Source organism: Bubalus kerabau, chromosome 13 (genome assembly GCF_029407905.1).
Source record: "Bubalus kerabau isolate K-KA32 ecotype Philippines breed swamp buffalo chromosome 13, PCC_UOA_SB_1v2, whole genome shotgun sequence".
NCBI classification, from domain to species: Eukaryota; Metazoa; Chordata; class Mammalia; order Artiodactyla; family Bovidae; genus Bubalus; species Bubalus kerabau.
The window spans coordinates 10,776,278-10,794,397 of NC_073636.1; the positions used below are offsets into that span (position 1 = coordinate 10,776,278).

At 47.4% G+C, this 18,120-nt stretch overlaps 1 protein-coding gene across 11 annotated transcripts in view; it reads right to left on the reverse strand.

The window, feature by feature from the left end:
• KIF16B (kinesin family member 16B) overlaps positions 1-18,120 on the reverse strand; it is a 301,609-nt gene that overhangs the window by 263,205 nt on the left and 20,284 nt on the right. For 10 of the 11 annotated variants that reach the window (XM_055543463.1, XM_055543454.1, XM_055543455.1 and 7 more), the window contains exon 2: positions 1,398-1,467. In XM_055543463.1, coding sequence (XP_055399438.1) covers positions 1,398-1,467 — 70 coding nt within the window. Of the gene's footprint in view, positions 1-1,397; positions 1,468-15,739; positions 15,843-18,120 lie in introns of those variants that run through there. The other variant, XM_055543459.1, reaches the window with a different exon arrangement.

Below are 18,120 nucleotides of genomic sequence, written 5' to 3' on the forward strand. Positions count from 1 at the left end.
AACTCCAGGCACCTATTGCAGTTGTATCAAACAAAGCAATGTCTGCAAAACTCAAAAAGTAATCACGGAAAATGAGATTCCACAACACACAAAGAAAGGATATTCATCCAATGCTCGGCTCTCCCCACTGGTTCCGGTAAATACACTATTAGAATGATTGGACTTTGTCTACAGCCCTGTGAGTACATAAAAACACAAGAAGCAGAGCAAAGTGAAGGTAACTAACAGCAGAGAAAGGGTGAGCCAAGGGAGAAGATGTGGGTGGTCAGAGGAGGAGAAGCCAGGTGCGGCTGGGCAGAGCCAGGAGGAACAAGAAATGCAGGTCAGCAGAGCAAGAAAGACATTCCACTGCAGAGGCCGCAGGCGAGGGGCACTGGCGCCTCAGAGGAGGCCTTTGGAATCCCCCAGGGCACGGCCTGTTTGAAGATGGGCACATTACTGGCTTCCATCACTGGGGATCAGGTTGCATGACTTTGAAACTGGATTACAAAGTGTCCAGTCCCCTGAGCCATGAATTAACAGAAATCCAACCAGAGGGTGATCTGTACTTGGCCGCGGGGCAGCAGGCCTCTGAAAGCCAAACCTGTGAGCTACTGACAAACCTCGGAGAAGGAGGGGCTTGGGTCCTTAGGGGCGTGATTCCTTTATTACTGATTTTACTCACTTCTTTCCCCGTAAGTGGAACATATTCAGGATATTTTAAATACAAAAGAACCTGCCATCTCAGAAAATTCTGGGATTTTTTTTTCTTTTTTTTTTTTCAGATAAAAATTTCAGTTTTTTACATTTTTTCATCTCTTGAGTTTTGACTAGTAATACCAGCTCCTCCTGCAAGGTTTACAAAGTTACTTTCAGTAAAAATGAAAACAGGGACTTCCCCGGTGGTCCAGGGGCTAAGATTCCACACTCCCAATGCAAGAGGCCTAGGTTCCATCCCTGGTCAGGGAACTACATCCCACATTGTACAATGAAGATCAAAGACCCCATGTGCCACAACTGGGACCTGGCAGAGCTGAATAAATAAATAAAAGTAAATACTTTTTAAAAAATGAAAACAAATCTAGGGTCAAAGCTTATAATAATCCACAATGAGCTAATTTCCAGGCTGAAAATCCCCAATAGGATAGAGGATAAAAATGCCTGGTCTCACCTCCCCCGGCTGTGGCCTGGCTCTGCAGCTAAGGCCAACAAAACCAGAGACAGGACAGGTAACAGATAATCACCTGTCACCCATTTGCTTTGTGGCCGAGCCCAAGCCAAGTTCAAGCTGACATCATTAACTGAACTGAGAGAAGAAAGCTGTGAAAACAGATGTGTCCTATTCACCCACAAACCATTTAACACTGAAACAAAGCACGTAACTCACAGACCTGGAGCCAGGCCAGGTCACTACTTGCCTTTAAGTTTGTGATGGTCGTTTTGCTTTTCTCCATTTGAATAATGAATTTGGCTTCCAAGTCCTTTTCCCTGCAACACAAGTAATTCAGTATTGGTTAGGCAGGACAGAAAAGGGTGCTTCTACAATTTTTGTTGTGTTTACTAAAAAGCATAAATGCAAAGACAGAGCCGTGGGTGGCGCTCTGACTCTAGGTAAGAGGGCCCCGCCCACCTACGCTCCATCCAGGATGAAGGCTGAGAAGAGGAGTGCGTGCTCACAGCCAGGATGCTCCCAGAGGCAGCCAGGCCACCCCCCGCCCCCACCTTCTTTCTACCTCCATCCAGAAACTGGCATTCCCAGAAAACACTGGAACAGAAAGTTAAGAGAACTCCTAAAATAAACAAGCCCACACCCACACAATGAGGAGGGTTGTCCCTGGTAATGGGGAGAGGAAGGTCTCTAGGTACTGCTGTGGATAGAGGCCAGGGGACCCTGAGTGGGAAATTCAAAGCGGAGAAAAGTATACACAGGAAACCACTACTTGTATTTAAAGATAAAAAGGATAACCTATTTATCTTTCAAAAGGTCACCTAGGGAGAAAGAAGAGACGGAGAACGAAGCTAGATTTCTACAAAAACATCTTGATCTGTAGATCGTGTTTAGAATGATGAAAATAATTTGCACAAAAATAAAACAATTTTTATTAAATAACCTAAAACCCAAAAGTAAGTTTAAGTCAATCAATCTGTGCACTGCACAGTGAGAACAGATCTCATGCTAGATTCCTTGGGCAGGAGGAATCTAGGCTAAGGGAAAAAAGAACTATTAATACAAAGCAATCGTCAAGTTTTTTTTAGGCATCATATTTTGGTGATAAAATAAGTGTATTTATCCTAGCATTTCTGTCTGCGTATAATACATGAGTAATACATGAGGGATAATACATGAGTAATTATGTTGCTGCCCTTGATAGCCAAGTTTTTGGTTTGAAAGGAGATACAAACATCAGATTTGTTAAAAAGAAACTGTAACACCAAAATGGAGTCACTTAAGCTAAGCCCCACCAAGACCTAATACCTAACTTAAGGCAGCTTCAGCCTCTACCAAGAGTAAGTCTTGAACCAGCCCATCTGGAAATTCCTGGTCTAAGGTAACCTGCCTGGTAAGAACCCCTGCAGTCCCCCAGGGAAGCTGACTTTGCCTGATATAATCCATTTTTTTTTAACTTCCTTGTCACAGCCTCCTTCTGCCCATAAAAGCCTTCCATTTTGTACAGCTCCTGGCAGGGCCTTTCTACTTGCCAGGTGGGGATGCTGCCAGATTTATGAATCATTGAATAAAACCAATAAGATCTTCAAACTGACTTGGTTGAATTTTTTTTTAAACAGATTGATGATGCAAGGTAAAAACTCCTTAGTCCTAAATCTAAACAGGAAACCTAAGATGAATTTTATCTGAAATTGAAAAGAAGTACTCCCCAGCTTTGTCCTCGGAAAAGGCCTAGAGTCTTATGGCCAAAGTAGTATCTAAATGCCATTTTCCACTAAGCTATGCCAGGGCTTACTAGAGACGATTCAATTCAAATATTCAGGCAGACCTCAGAGATACTGTGGGTTCCTTCCAGACCACGGCAGTAAAGCGAGTATCACAACACAGAGAGTCACGTCAACCTTGCTGTTCCCCAGAGCGTGTCAAAATTATGTTTAAAATGTGCAATAGCATTTTGCCTAAAAAAAAACAAGGTACATACCTTAATTTAAAATTACTTTATGACTAAAAACTTCTAACCATTATCTGAGCCTTTGACAAATGGTCATCTCTTTGCTGGTGGAGGGTCTTGCCTCAGTGTTGATGGCTGCTGACTGAGGCCAGGTTTCTTCATATATGACAACAATTAAGTGTTCCTCGCTGACTGACTCTTTCCTTCATGAACAATTTCTCTGTAGCATGCAATGCTATTTGATAGTATTTAAACCACAGACTCAAAATTGGAGCCAATCCTCTCAAACACCGCTTTATCAACCAAATTTATGTAATATTCTAAATCCATTGTCACTTCAACAATCGTCACAGCATCTTCACCAGGAGTAGATTCCATCTCAAGGAACCACTTTCGTTGCTCATCCATAAGAAGCAACTTCCCATCCATCAGAGTTCTTTCATGAGGTGTAGCAATTCAGTCACATCTTTAGGCTCCACTTCTAAGTCAGTTCTCTTGCTATTTCTACCACTTCTGAAGTGGTACTATTTCTTCCTCCACTGAAGTCTTGAACTCCTCAAAATCATCCATGGGGGCTGGAATCAACTCTTCCAAACACCTGCTAATGCTAGTATTGTGACTTCTTCCCATGAATCATGAATGTTCTTAATGGCATCTAGAATGTCGAATCCTTTCCAGAAGGTTTTCAATTTACTTTGCGCAGATCCATTGAAGGAATCACTATCTATAGCAACTACAGCCTTATGAAATATATTTAAAGAATAAAACTTGAAAGTGGAAGTTACTCCTTGATGCATGGGCTGCAGAATGGATACTGTGTTAGCAGGCATGAAAACAACATTAATCTCCATGGCATGGGTGACCAGGCGCATTGGCAATGAATAGTAACATTTTGAAAGGAATCTTTTTTTTTTGAGAAGGTCTCAACAGTGGGCTTAAAATATTTAGTAAACTGTGTTGTCAAGAGATGAGCTATCATCCAGGTTTGGTTGTTCCATTTACAGGGCACAGGCAGAGCAGACGGAGCATAAATTCTAAAGGGTCTTAAAATTTGTTGGAATGGTCAATGAGCATTCGTTTTAAAGTTACCAACTGCATCGCCCAATGGCAGTCCTAAACGACATCTTCTTCCGATCGCAAGCTGCTGTGTCTACACTGATTATCTGCTGCTTAGTGCAGCCACCTTCACGAATGATCTTAACTAGATCTTCTGCATCAGCAGCATTTGCTGCTGCACGTTGCACTTGGATGTCATGGAGACGGCTTCTTTCCTTAAACTTCACAATCCAACTTCTGCTGCCTTCAAACTTTTCTCCCGAAGCTTCTCACCTCTCCTTGCCTTCACAGCATGGAAGAGAGTTAAGGCCTTGTACTGGATTAAGGGAATGTTGTAGCTAGTTAGATCTTCTATCCAGACCACTCAAACTTTCTCCACATCAGCAATAAAGCTGTTTTGCTTTCTTATTCATGTGTTCACTGGAACAGCAATTTTAATTTTCTTCAAGAACTTTTCCTCTGCATTCACAGGTAGGCTAAATATTTGGCACAAGAGGCCTAGCTTTCAGCCTATCTCGACTTTTGACATGCCTTCCCCACTAAGCGTAATCACTCTGAGCTTTTGATTTGAGATGAGACATGCACCTCTTCCTTTCGCTTGAACACCTACAGGCCATAGTAGGATTATTAAGTGGCCACCTTCAAAATGACTGTGTCTCGGGGAAGAAAGAGGCCCTGACATCATGTCATTTTCCCTACCTGGGTTGTTCAATAATGACGATAACCAGCAGAACCTATAGATTAAAAAAGATTTTAGAGATTTATCCATTGACTGGATCTCAATTCATATAGAAAAACATTTTTAGAAATTATGACATGAGGGAAATATTAAGTCTGACTAGATATGTGATTATACTAAGGAATTATTAAGTGTAACAATGCTATCATGTTGAGTCTTACAAGGTCTTGACCTTTTAGAGAGAGACACTGAAACATTTCAAGTGAAATGATGTCTGGGACTTATTTTCAGATAATCTAGGAGGGGGTGGAACTGGGAAGGGGAAGCACCCTGACCACCTCAGGGTGAACAGAGACAGAACAAACACCAGCCAGAACTATCAAGCCCGAAGAGTATGCTGCGGTAAACACCATTCAAGAGCTACAGTGGATCCCCATGGCCTAATTCAGCTTCTCTAGGCCAGTCTGAGGAAGTCCAGGGTTGGGTGAACAGAACACTGGCTCAGAGACAAATAAATGAACCCCCCTCGCCTGTGTGGAGCTTCCACTCCACCCTCCAGGTCTTTGGGCAGCTCCACTGTGAACCCAAAAGTGAGAACTGCCTTGGGGAAACCCCATGTTCATGGAGCTGGAAAACACACACTTATCTTCACAGCATTCAACTTCCAAAGCACATTCTGCCCACGGAGAAAGCCAGGAGGATTCCCTTTGTTAATGACATCCCTCCCGTTTCCACCTGGGCCATTTCTCAGTCATTCGCCAGTCTACTGTGTTTAGCTCTTACACTTGAAAACCACTAATGTTGTCAACAAATAATCTGCCAGCAGCACAGAAACCACCCAGGGATCTGAGGACTAGTCCTTGACAGGCGCTCATATCACCAGCCAATTCTTACTCATAAAACAGGAAGAAAGAAACTTCTCTGACCGTCCACTGGTTAAGACTCCATGATCCCAACACAAGGGGCTCAGATTTGATCCCTGGTTGGGGAACTAAGATCCCACGTGCCACCAGGCATGGCCAAAAAAAAAAAAGAACAGACCTCACACTATACACAAAAATTAGAGATGGATCATAAATCTAAATGCGAAAGATTAAAACAATAAAGGAAAAAATATTTAAATAAAGTAAAATGAAATTGCAGGTCACATGGCACCCACCACTCTCATCGATGGGAAGCCAGAGGGAAAGGAGCCCCAGGCTCGAAGCCACGGGTCTTTGAGAGCCACTAAGTTTAAAGGGCTCTCCCAAGGATCATTGACTCCAAACCCATAGGAAGCCATGACAGTACGTGCCCAGTTTTAAATTAACATCCACTCTGTAAAGACATTAAGGAAGATACTGACTGAATGAGCATCTTTTCTACCAGCCACGTCCGAATCAAAATTGAAGATGCTCCAATAAATTAAAAAAGAAAAAAAACTGAAGACACTCAGTGGGTTTCAACAGGTTTATACAGCCTTGAAATAGCAGGTGGTGGGGCAGGATGGGATGGGGTTGGGGAGGTGGCAGGCTCACTTTTCGGAGGGTCCAGAGTTTCCTCGGTTCCTCAAAGGGCTCTGTGCCCCAAAAGATGGGAACCCCAGCTCAGACCCTTCTTATTCAAGTGCAACCCAGGAGCCAGCAGCTCCCAGAGCTCATTAGCAATGAGGGATCTCGGGTCCACCGCAGACCCGCTGAACGGAACCTTCTTGGGACAGGAGCCCCGAGGGACCCCGGTGGCCCCTGACACTGGGAGGCCGGGCTGGGGCACTGTCTGAACATGACAAAGTCATAATCGGCCTCAGTTACTCTCACGAGACACACTCCACCATGTAATCTGCTTCCTACGCTGGGAAACATGCTAACTTTGTACTTCGACCTTTAAGTCTTACTTGTAAAATCTCATGACAGAACTGGAGATAACCTCGGTCAGCTGACACTGTCTTGACTCTTGGTTCTGAGTTGTACGGTGGCTTCAAACCAAGAGCAATACATGTCTAACATCATCAGATCTCAGAAGTCATCTGAGTGTCCTGATCTCCAGCCTCCCACATCCTTAGTACCTGGCCAAGCTTCCAGCCCTCTCAATACCCAGACGGTTTCCCAAAATCACTGTAAGGCTGCTGCCAATAGCTTGAAGTCATTTTAAGTCACAGCACAGGTCATTAAGATAAATAAGGAAAGCCATCTGTTCCATAAGGAAATTTCACAAATAACAATTTCCTAGATTGCTTCTTTCTTAAGCATAAAAACTAAAATTGTAAGAAAAAGGTGTATCTTTACTCTGAAAGTAATCTTTAAGAATAGCACTATAACTATAAAGAAGCTAGCTAGCGATTTAGCCATAGACAGTGAATCTCAATCTAGTTACGGAAAATACGGGAAAGCCAATGTAATCTCTAGAAAGTGGTTATGATGGCTAGTGTGATTAAATGCTGAAAGGAACCCCTGATGCCCTCATCCCCGGTGGATTCCAGGCAGCTCTCCGGCTTCCTAGGATTTCAGAGATGACGAAAGGAAGGCGGCGGCCCCTGGCTCCTTTCTCTCCACCCTGCTGACCCTACCACCCAGGCTCCTCGTCCCCTGGAGACTGGCTTTTGCTCCAGCCTCTTCTGCACCCCCAGGGCTTCTAAGTATCGCGGGTGGCTTGAGGTCCACATGACACTCCCTCGGGCAGCCTTGCCTTCTCCCCTTCCCCCCAACCAACAGTCCCATGTGACCTACCGCCAGGCTACCAACCTTGGTCACCTCTGCCACCATCCCAGGTCGGCCACCACCTCCTCCTCGAGTCTCTTTACCTCCAGCCTTTTCCTCCCCTCTTTCTGAACATACAGAGCATCACGTGGTTCCCCAGCTTTATAGCAACGTCCAAGGGCCACAGGGTGAAGCCCAACTCCTGGCTATACCCAAGGCCTTCCGACCCAACTCAGCCTAACCATCCACACTACTCCCCCCACATCCCGGGCAGTGTGCAGCCTGCCCTCCATATCTTCCTGAGGCTTCACTGAGCCTCCGCCCCAGCCCCTCGTGAGCTGGTCTCACCCCCCGAGTGTGAACCTCCAGAAGGAAGGACTGCATGTGACAGGTGTGCACGCCTGCAGCTGGCGTGGTGGGTGCCCGTAAGACAGTTGCCGAATGTGACAGACCAACTGATCAAGACCAAAGCGCTGAATGGACACTCCCCGTGCAGACTGCTCTTCCCCGGGGGCATTCCCCTCCTGAGGGCCACGCTCCCCACTGGTCTCTCATCATTTCTGCTTCTAGATTCCCCACTCAGGCCCTCGAGTGAGGCTCGTCCCAGGTCTAGACTGACCCCCAACCCTGTGAACCTTCAAAAACCCCTTCATCCCACCCACACGGGCTTCAACCCCGCTGGTGTCATCTCTCCTGTCGTCTAGAGGGTCCCAGGGAAGCAAGAAGCCCACTTCCTCTGCACCCCACAAGCTGAGCCCCCTGCACAAGGGCAATGCTCATAACCACAGCTCAGTGCTCTGTATTCCAGCCCTTCAGCTAAAATCCACGTGACGCCAGGCTCGGGTCAATTTCCTCTGACATTTACGAAACATGGGAAATAAATCTTGACATTTTTCTCATATTGAGGAAAATAAATCATCCTGAAATATTATTTGAACATTGATTTGATAACAGAGCAAAATGAACTATGTCTCTCCCTGGCCACTTTGGTGAACTGGGTTTCTCAAGTGAAAAGTCTATTATGGTTCACTCATATAAATAAGTAATTTATTTGAAAGGTCTGGAAACTAGATTATAAGATGCTACAAATGAACCCACTGGAATAATCAAACTGAATTACAGATCAATACTGGGGGAAGTGGGGGAGAAAGGAAAAGATGCAAAATATCCACTCAGAGAAAGAGATGAATTATATCAGCTGCTAGATATGAGAGTAGAGAAAACTTGTTAGGAAAAAAAAAAACTAATGTTAATTCAAGTATTTTTAAAATGTTTCGAAATTATTCAGACTGATTCCCCTTGTGCAGCTGATGGTGTTTGGTCATCCCATAACGGAACAGCGAGGGTGGGTGACGCCGAGATCCCCAAACTGCGCCACTAGCCTGGAAGAGTCCCAAGAGTGGCTCGTTCAGCCTAGCTCTGAAGTGAGCTAGCATTCCCAAATTCACCTCAAGAGTTACATACTATGAACCAATACTTGAACTGCCTTCGCTTGAGGGGCAGGAGGACACTCAAGAGCAAAAATTTTAAACTCTGTGTTTAACAAGAATGCATAAATGTAACCTTTAAAATTGTGAATCACTATATTATGATATCTCTTATATGTGGAACCTAAAAAAAAAAAAAAAACAGTAAAAATGAACTTATTTACAAAACAGAAATAGAATCACATATAGAAAACACATAGATGTAGAAAACAATCTTACAGTTACTGGTAGGAAGGTGGGCGGGGGGATAACCGGAAGGCTAGGAATGACGTACACACTGCTATTAACATAAAATAGATAAAAAGCCCCTATTGCAGGGGACGCCCCAGCAGGCCAGTGGCTAAGACGCCACGCTCCCAATGCAGGGGCCTGGGTTCAGTCCCTAGGCAGGAGACTGGCTCCCACAAGCTGCAACTGAGTCTGCATGCCAAAACTGAAAGATCTCACAGGCCACAGTGAAGACTGAAGATCCCACGTGCTGCAGCTAAGACCCAGCGCAGCCTAATAAATAAATATTAAAACAAAAAGAACCTATTGTACAGCACAGGGAACTCTCTTCAATACTCTGGTAATGACCTCTATGGAAAAAGAATCTTTTAAAAGAGTGGATACATATGTAAGTGACCCACTTTGCTGTACAGCAGAAACTAATACATCATTAATCAAGTATACTCCAAAAAAAAAAATTTTTTTCAATCGTGAACCACTATATTGTACAGGCTTCCCAGGTGGCTCACTGGTAAAGAATCTCCCTGCCGAGCAGGAGACACGGGATCAATCCCTGGGTTGGAAAAATCCCCTGGAGAAAGAAATGGCAACCCACTTCAGTATTCTTGCCTGGAGAATCCCATGAACAGAGAAGCCTGGTGGGCTACTGTCCATGGGGTGGCAAAGAGTCAGATATAAACTAGAGACTAAACAGCATGTTGTACACCTGTAACTTATATACTATTGTATATCAACTATATACTTCAATTTAAAAACAAAATACAAGTATAAATTAATTGATATAACTAAATACAAAATAAAAAGAATGCATGACCACCATGGGTACTACTATGGGAAGAAGTCCAAGGAACACTGTTAAGTGGGAAAAAGAACCAAGCACGCAGATGACATCCAGTTTGCAAGCAAATAAGTAGATAAAAAAGCAGAGAGGATATGCACACTGATGCTTCTAGATGCACAGAACACCGCTGAACTTGCAAAATGCTAAGTGCGAAGCTGGTCGCCTCTGGAGAGCAAGTGGGAGCAAGACCTCAGGGGAATTATTCAGCATGATTTGATATTACTTTGATTAAAGTAAATTTAGTTAATTAAAAGGCAAAAAACCCTGATGCTGGGAAAGATTGAGGGCAGAAGGAGAAGGGGACGACAGAGGATGAGATGGTTGGATAACATCACCGACTCGATGGACATGGGTTTGGGTAAACTCTGGGAGTTGGTGATGGACAGGGAGGCCTGGCGTGCTGCGGTTCATGGGGTCGCAAAGAGTCGGACATGACTGAGTGACTGAGCTGAACTGAACTGAAAAGGCAAAAAGTCTCTGACTTTAGGCATCGGGTGGCTCCTAAGCACCCTGGGGTGCATCCAGGTTCTCAAACGGCGGGCTCACTGCCCCGGCTCTCCCATCACAGGGGACACACACCCCCACCACCACCACCCAACACCCCGATTTGCCTCTGCCGCACTCCCACCCTCCGCATGTCCACCAGGCTCCACGAGGTCAAGATTCAAAACCAGGCGAGATCCCGCCTTTGCAGGAAGCAGTCCTGCTCTCCAAATGCTCAATGAGCTGTTCACTCCTCCTCCCCACCCAATGGTACTTTTTCCCTTATTAGGGCGCCAGACAAAACACAGGAAGCCCAAATAAACTTCAATTCTCAGATAAACGGATGTTTTAATGTAACTGCATTCAAACATTGCATGAGACTTTGCGGCTCTTCCACTTAGATGCAATTATACTCACCTCCCTCCCCCAACCCAGAGAGGGAGCGACCTCCGTGCCCACTGCAGTAGCAGAGGCTTCATTAAGACGTGTCGCCTCGCCCGCCCATGTCAAAGCTTGAAATCAAACTCAGGGCAGGCCACTCTCCTGCAACCCTCTCTCCCCGGGCTACTCCTCAGCCTTTCCAACTGGTTCTGAGCATGCAAAGATCTTGCTGACTTCTCTTAGCTGCTGTTCATAAAAATCATAAAGCATTGGCTCAACTTTTGCAAAAAACCCAAGGGCTTTTCTCCTCAAAGACACACAGGAGTGGGTTTTCAGGCCATCACCCGACTGCATCTTGGAACATGCCTTGCCACACAGCAGTGAGCGGTATGTCAGCAGGACCGTGACCCACATCCCAGTGGGGAGCCTGCTCTGCTGGGCTCCCCCGGGGCTGTCCACGGAAAGCCAAGGGCAGCATCCCAGTCTCCAATGCTGGGAGCATCTCAGACCAAGTGAGATCCTCTGCTGGGCCAGGACCCTCACTGTGGGACAAATCCATCAGGCTGTGCCTCTTACAATCTCCCTGGCCGCAAGAGCTTGCAATAAATCTAAACGATTAGGCAAGAGCCAACTGTTCCGGGCTGGGATACCCAAGGAGCGGACGGTCTGAGGGAGCCTGGCGGGCAGGGTGTGCCTTTGGGGTCCGGCCCTGGGAAAGGAGGACAGGGGACCAGGATGGGCAGAAAGGGCAGTAAGCTGCGACCAGACCCAGCGGCGGTCCCAGCTGACCCATGGGCTGTTCTGGAGGTACAGCCAGGTACCAGGACCACCCGCTGCCTGGGAAACGGGTCTAACCTCGAGCCCCTGAGGGGCTGACACAAAAGGCCACACAGACAGCACCCAAGCAGCCAGGGAGCCCATGCTTCACAAAGGATGCTCTGTGCATGAAGGCACAGGGTCCACCACCCTGAGTCCTCTTAAACCGATGCTGCAGAGGGTGCTGTTGAGCGGCAGCTTCAGCCACCCCAAACCCCCAGCAGAGAGTGAGGAGCCAGGGCTGCAGGCCTTAAGGCAACCCTTAAACCTGCTTAAACCTGCTTTCAGGCTGAGCACCGCAGAATTGATGCCTTCAAACTGTGGTGCTGGAGAAGACGCTTGAGAGTCCCTTGGACTGCAAGGAGATCCAATCAGTCCATCCTAAAGGAAATCATTCCTGAATATTCACTGGAAGGACTGATGCTGATGCTGAAACTCCCATACTTTGGCCACATGATTTGAAGAACTGACTCACTGGAAAAGACCCCGTTGCTGGGAAAGATTGAAGTGGGGAGGAGAACGGGACGACAGATGAGATGGTTGGATGGCATCATCGACTCAATGGACATGAGTTTGAGTAAACTCCAGGAGATGGTGAAGGACAGGGAAGCCTGGAGTGCTGTAGTCCATGGGGCTGCAAAGTCGGACACGACTGAGCAACTGAACCACCACCTGCTTTCAGCTTTCCATTGAAGGAAGGACAGCATAACCATCAGAAGTGTCTCCATACCCAACAAGCTACCCTGAGACGTGCAGAATCATCAGAGAAGGTTTAGCTGGAGATCTAAACCACAGATCCTTATCCAGGATGCCGGATGGAGAGATCCAGATATTCCTTCAGTCCACAGATATTCGTGAGACCTTCAAATGCCAAACAGCATTCTCAGCACAGGGATAAAGTGGTAAACAACACAGAGTACTGTCTGAAGTCTTCATTTTAGGGAGGGGGTTAGAAAAAAATAAATACCATTGTAGATACTAGTAAGTGCTGGAAAGAAATGAAAGGGTGTCCAGAGGCAGGGGGAGGCAAGTAGTCAGACAGGACCTCTCCAAGGGGCGGCGTGGGAGCAAGGGCTGAATTGCAGCGAGGTAGAGAGCTGGGAGGGCAGCCCATGTAAAAGGAACAGCAGGGGCAGAGAACCTGGGACAGGACCCAGCCAGAGGTCTGGAGAAGAGAGGGAAGGTTAGTGGGACTACAGGAGGGGAGGTGGGGAGCAAGACAGGCCAAAACGGGGGCAGGGGCCAGATGACACCAGGAACGGACGTGGGACAGGAAGCCTCAGACACAGGGAAACAAGGGAGGGCAAAACGCTGCTACATTTTTAAATGATCCCTCAAGCTGCTGCTCAGACTCCGGAGCAGGAAGAGAGCGCAAGGAGACCAGCGAGGAGGCTGATACAAGCCATACAGAGACACTGGACCAGGAGCGAGAGCAAAGATGTGTTCAAAAGGCAACATGGTCAAACCTGGGTTCTTAAGCCCCGCCGAGCAACAGAATCATCTCAGGAGCCCAACCCCGGCTTCCCAGGTGAGAATCTCCAGGATGGAGACCAGGTGTGGGTATTTAACCTCCTGGGAGACACTGATGGCCAAGCGTGATGCCCTCCTCAACCCAAAAAAACTGGAATCCTAAAGTGTGGGCACCCCACTCCAGTACTCTTGCCTGGAAAATCCCATGGACAGAGGAGCCTGGTAGGCTGCAGTCCATGGGGTCGCTAAGAGTCGGACACGACTGAGCGACTTCACTTCCACTTTTCACTTTTATTTATTGGAGAAGGAAATGGCAAACCACTCCAGTGTTCTTGCCTGGAGAATCCCAGGGACGGGGAGCCTGGTGGGCTGCCGTCTATGGGGTCGCACAGAGTCGGACACGACTGAAGTGACTTAGTAGCAAAGTGTGGGGAAGCCTCACTGCCTTCCAGCTCCTTCTCAGGCGCCCTCTGCTCAGTGATGCCCTCCCTTCCTCTGAATCCCCAATTCCAGGACAAAAACCCAGGGCAGGGTTGTGCCTTCTGCGGTATCACCTCTGCTTCTAGCCGGGGCTTCTCTTCTGAAGTCTAGAACATCACAGAACTGAGGAACACCATTACGTGGGGAGAAAGAGCAGGTAGCAAAAAAGCGTGCAAACTTTGATGTAGTTTGCAGCAAAAAAGCAAGCAGGGAAGAGAAAATAGCATGTGCATACACCAAGTAACTATATTCTCAATTTCCCATAGCTAGTAGCATTCTAAAAGCACAAGAGCAAGGTTAGTTCACTGCATATAATGGATGCCTTACTCTGGGAGTTACGCTTAATTGTGCCATGGAACCCTGATTCCAGCTGAGATAAGCTGGTTGAAAGCTCAAGAATTTCATACGAGACAAAACTCAAGCCTCAAATCTTGAAGGACCAAACTGTGCTCGAGACTCAAGACGACAATGATACTTTCTCAGGGAATTCTGGAGGCGACTCAGGGGGAGCACCTGAGATCAAGATGCTGACGGCTGGAGAGCCGAGGGGAGGCTCGTCACCACGTGGAGGTGAGAAGAGGGGGTTGGCTCAGAAGAGAGGAGCCCCAGCCCAGCCCTGGTCTCACCCACAAAGAACCCAAGGCCCCAGAGGTGAAGTGACCAGGTCGAAGTTGCTCCTCCAGAGTCAGCCTTGGGAAAGGTTAGAGAAATTCAGCCACAGAGGACCGTCGAGGACATGCCAGGACCCCAACTTGATTTCAGCGACGTTCTCCTAAGGGTGGGAGCTCTGCAAGCTCGGCACCCATGGGATCCCAGTGGGCAGGTCAGCACCTTTAAAGACCCCACAGGAAGATTAGTCTAAACAGGTGCAAGTCACCAGCTGCATCAGGTGCTGGATGGAGGGGCACAAGAAGCCCATCCAGCCTCAGGTGCCACCCACACCAGTCGCCTGAGCTCCCTGCCGTTCTAAACTAGCCCTTCTTCCAAGACACATAAAGACCCTCACACCGGTCCCGCTGCCTGGAAGGTGCTTTCCTCCTCCATCTCACTTACCCTTCAAGATGCTTAACGAGCCTCCTCCTCCAGCAGACCTTCTTAAACAGCCCTAGCCAACATCTTCTGTGTGAAGTCCTACCATCACTCACCACATCTGGGCGGTGACAGCCCACAACACACCACGAAAGCTGCCACTTTCTACCCACTTACGGCTGGACCACTACACCTCATTTTCCCCACCAGTCTAGATGCTTCCCAAAGGCAGAGGTTATGCCCTGCTTCTGATGTCTACCCCGACACGACCTGCAGTGTCCTTATATACAGCGAGCACTTGGATGAATGGATGAATGAAAGAATGAGTAAGCAAATGAAATCAACGAAACAGCTGAAAGCAAGATACTTTTCTTAAATTCAAGCACTAAAGTGAAGGAAATGCTTCCGAGTTTATGACATGTTTTCGATTTTTAAACACAGGTAAGTACACCCCCATAAACACCAGTTCAGCTGGCAGACGTCAGCTCCAAAGCAGACACGAAGCTCACCCTTCCTGCAGACCCACAGCTGTGACTGGGACTCCAAGAGCGAGCCACAGGGACCCCCATTCTGAGTCACAGGAAAGGGGAAAAGCAAGGATGTGCACGTGGCCAAACTTCTTCAGGGTGCCTCTCCAAACACACAACCAACCTATTCATTTTTCTTTTAAAGTGAAAGTTTAAAAGGGGTAGAATATAATAATGAGAATGTAAGAAGATCTATTAATACTTCTTTTGTTCTCCTGTGTTCAGACATTAAGTTGACTGATGCACAAAGAGATCAGCTTAGTGCTACAGCCCTGCGAAATACCAAGTTCTGTCTGCTCTGCACCCACACCACCACTACAAAACTCCTTCCAGATTTACCTCCATTTTAGAAAAATGTTCTCAGTGGCAGCTTTTGAGGAAGGAAAAAAAAAAAATACAATAGCTGGCCGGTAAAGAGAAGACTGATTCTTTTTACAACACTGCCAGCTAAGTATGCCTGACAGAAGGGTGTGCTACGAAATACTCAACTGCAGGGCTGTTTCTTCAGGACATCACTTGGCGTCGGAGTAGAATGAGATGCAGTCGTGGTCTCTCGCAGCGCTTCCACCAGGCCCAGCCTCAGGTGTTGCCCAGCCGAGCGGGTTAACCATCATCAGGAGAGCACCACGCTTTGGTGACCTAGGTGCAAATTCTGACTCTGAGTAGCTGCGAGATGTTGGCACTTCATTTAACTTTGCTGAGTCTTTGCTGCCTCGCCTATAAAAGTACTGAGCTTCCCTCATGTATAATTTTTTGCTGAGAGATGTGACAGAGAAAAGCAGACCACACAAGGCCCCACACCAGCAGAAAACCAAAGTGCCCTTTCATTTCCACCACAAATCCGAGACCCAACCATTTATTCAACAAATATTCACGGTGCCTCTCCTGCCCTCTGGGGACTGACATTCATTTTAACAAAACCTTTCCAATCTTTTCCCAAAGTAAGTGGAAATGGAGGGAATCCAAAAAACAAATTTTGCCAAATTTTCTAGCCAGATCTCACAAAATGAGCAACCACCATAGAGCTGATCTTCATAAATTTTGTTTATATAATGCTTATCATTTGAAGCATGTAATGCTTATCATTTGAACAACACAATCCAGAGGCCATAGTTCGTAAAAAAAAAGATAAGAATGTGAGAAACAGGGACTTTCCTGTGGTCCAGTGGCTAAGAATCCAAGATCCCAATGCAGGGGATCCAGGTTCAATCCCGGGTCAGGGCACTAGACCCCAAAGCTGCAACTAAGAGTCCGCACGCTGCCATGAAGATTCAAGACTCCACGTGCTGCAACTATGACCCCGTGCAGACAAATAAAAAAAAATTTTAACTATTTAAAATAAAAAAAAGAACATCAGAAACACCAAAATTCACTTAAATATCTATGATTAGGTCTGGTTATTCCTGAGCACACAGACCGCGCCATCTGAAGACACACCATCCTTCCCGCACCATGCCCATCCCCGGGGCAAGCGTGCAATGCACACTCTTACACACAATTAATGGGAGCAACAGTCGCCAGAGGCAGGAGGAGGTCAGCGGACAAACACACTGGTCTCCCCTGCACAGGGCTCTCCAGGGATGCAGACATACGATCGTAGCTCTTGCCCGCGATCACCCACGAGGACGAGAGCAAACAGGCTGTGGAAGACAAGCCAGCATACAGCTGGGTGAGCGTCCAGACCAAGGAGAGCCCTGGCTGCAGTCAGCACGCGAAACAAAGTCAGCCCAGAAAGGAAGCACAATCGTGACCGAAAGTGACACTTAGGAGGTAGAGCACCAGAGAGTTTCACCTGGGAAACACGAGGGCGTCAACAGGAGGAGACCATGGAGACCTCCCTCGAGGCATCCGGTCCCCAGAGCAAAGTGCCATCAATCCCCTCCCAGCAGGGCTCCTGCCCCGGGAGCCCCCCTGCACCCCACCTGCACCCCATACTCATTAAATCCAACTCTCTGGGGTGGGAAGTCTCAGTCCAGGTGGAGGCCAGTGTCTCAAGCTCCTGGCTCCTCCAGTCCCCCCACTCAGTGTCCCAGGGGCAAGGCAGGGCTCACCCATACTCAGGCCACCACCAAAGCCCTAAAAGGAAAACAAATCATGACCCAGACCTGGGAGAAACCAGGTGAGAGAGACGGAAAAAGAGCAAGCCCCAAAATCCCTGGGGCTAAGGAGAGAACCCTGCCCCACCCCACGCAGGTAGGCAGTGTGCTCAGAGCTATAGCTGAGGTTCGGATCCAAACAGCCGGGCTGAGGTTCCACATCTGTGACCAACCAACGCTTTGGGGACCACTAGGCCTGTGCACCCATCCCCAATCCTGCCTCCGAGGGGGCGCCACTTTCAGAGGGCAGACCCCAGACCCTAGGCGGAGGACCAAGCCTCGCAGGCACCCGGAGCCCACAGATGCTCCCTACAGACCCGCGTCTCCCAGGAGCTCCCGCCCCCATGTGCCCTCTCTCCTGATTTTCTCGGCCACCAGGAAGCACCGGCATCTCTAAGTGCTCGATGAGATTCAGGGATGCGTGTGGCTGACCATGGGACTGGCAAACGTGGACCATGCTGACATGCAGGCGAGTGGGAGGGAAAAGGGCAAAGTGTATGAGTTCTAAATAAAATAAAGAAAGGAGGAAGAATTTTAAACCTCCATTCTACACCAAAGGTTTTACAGTGGCACCTGGGATAAGGACTGATAAATGCTGCGTTCTAAAACACCTACGCGGGGAGGTATAAATTAGAAGCTTGGGATTAACAGACACACTACTACACATAAAACAGATAAACAAGGACCTACTGTGTGGTGCAGGGAACTATATTCGATATCTTGTAACAGCCTATAATGGAAAAGAACTTGAAAAAGAAAATAACTGAATCGCTG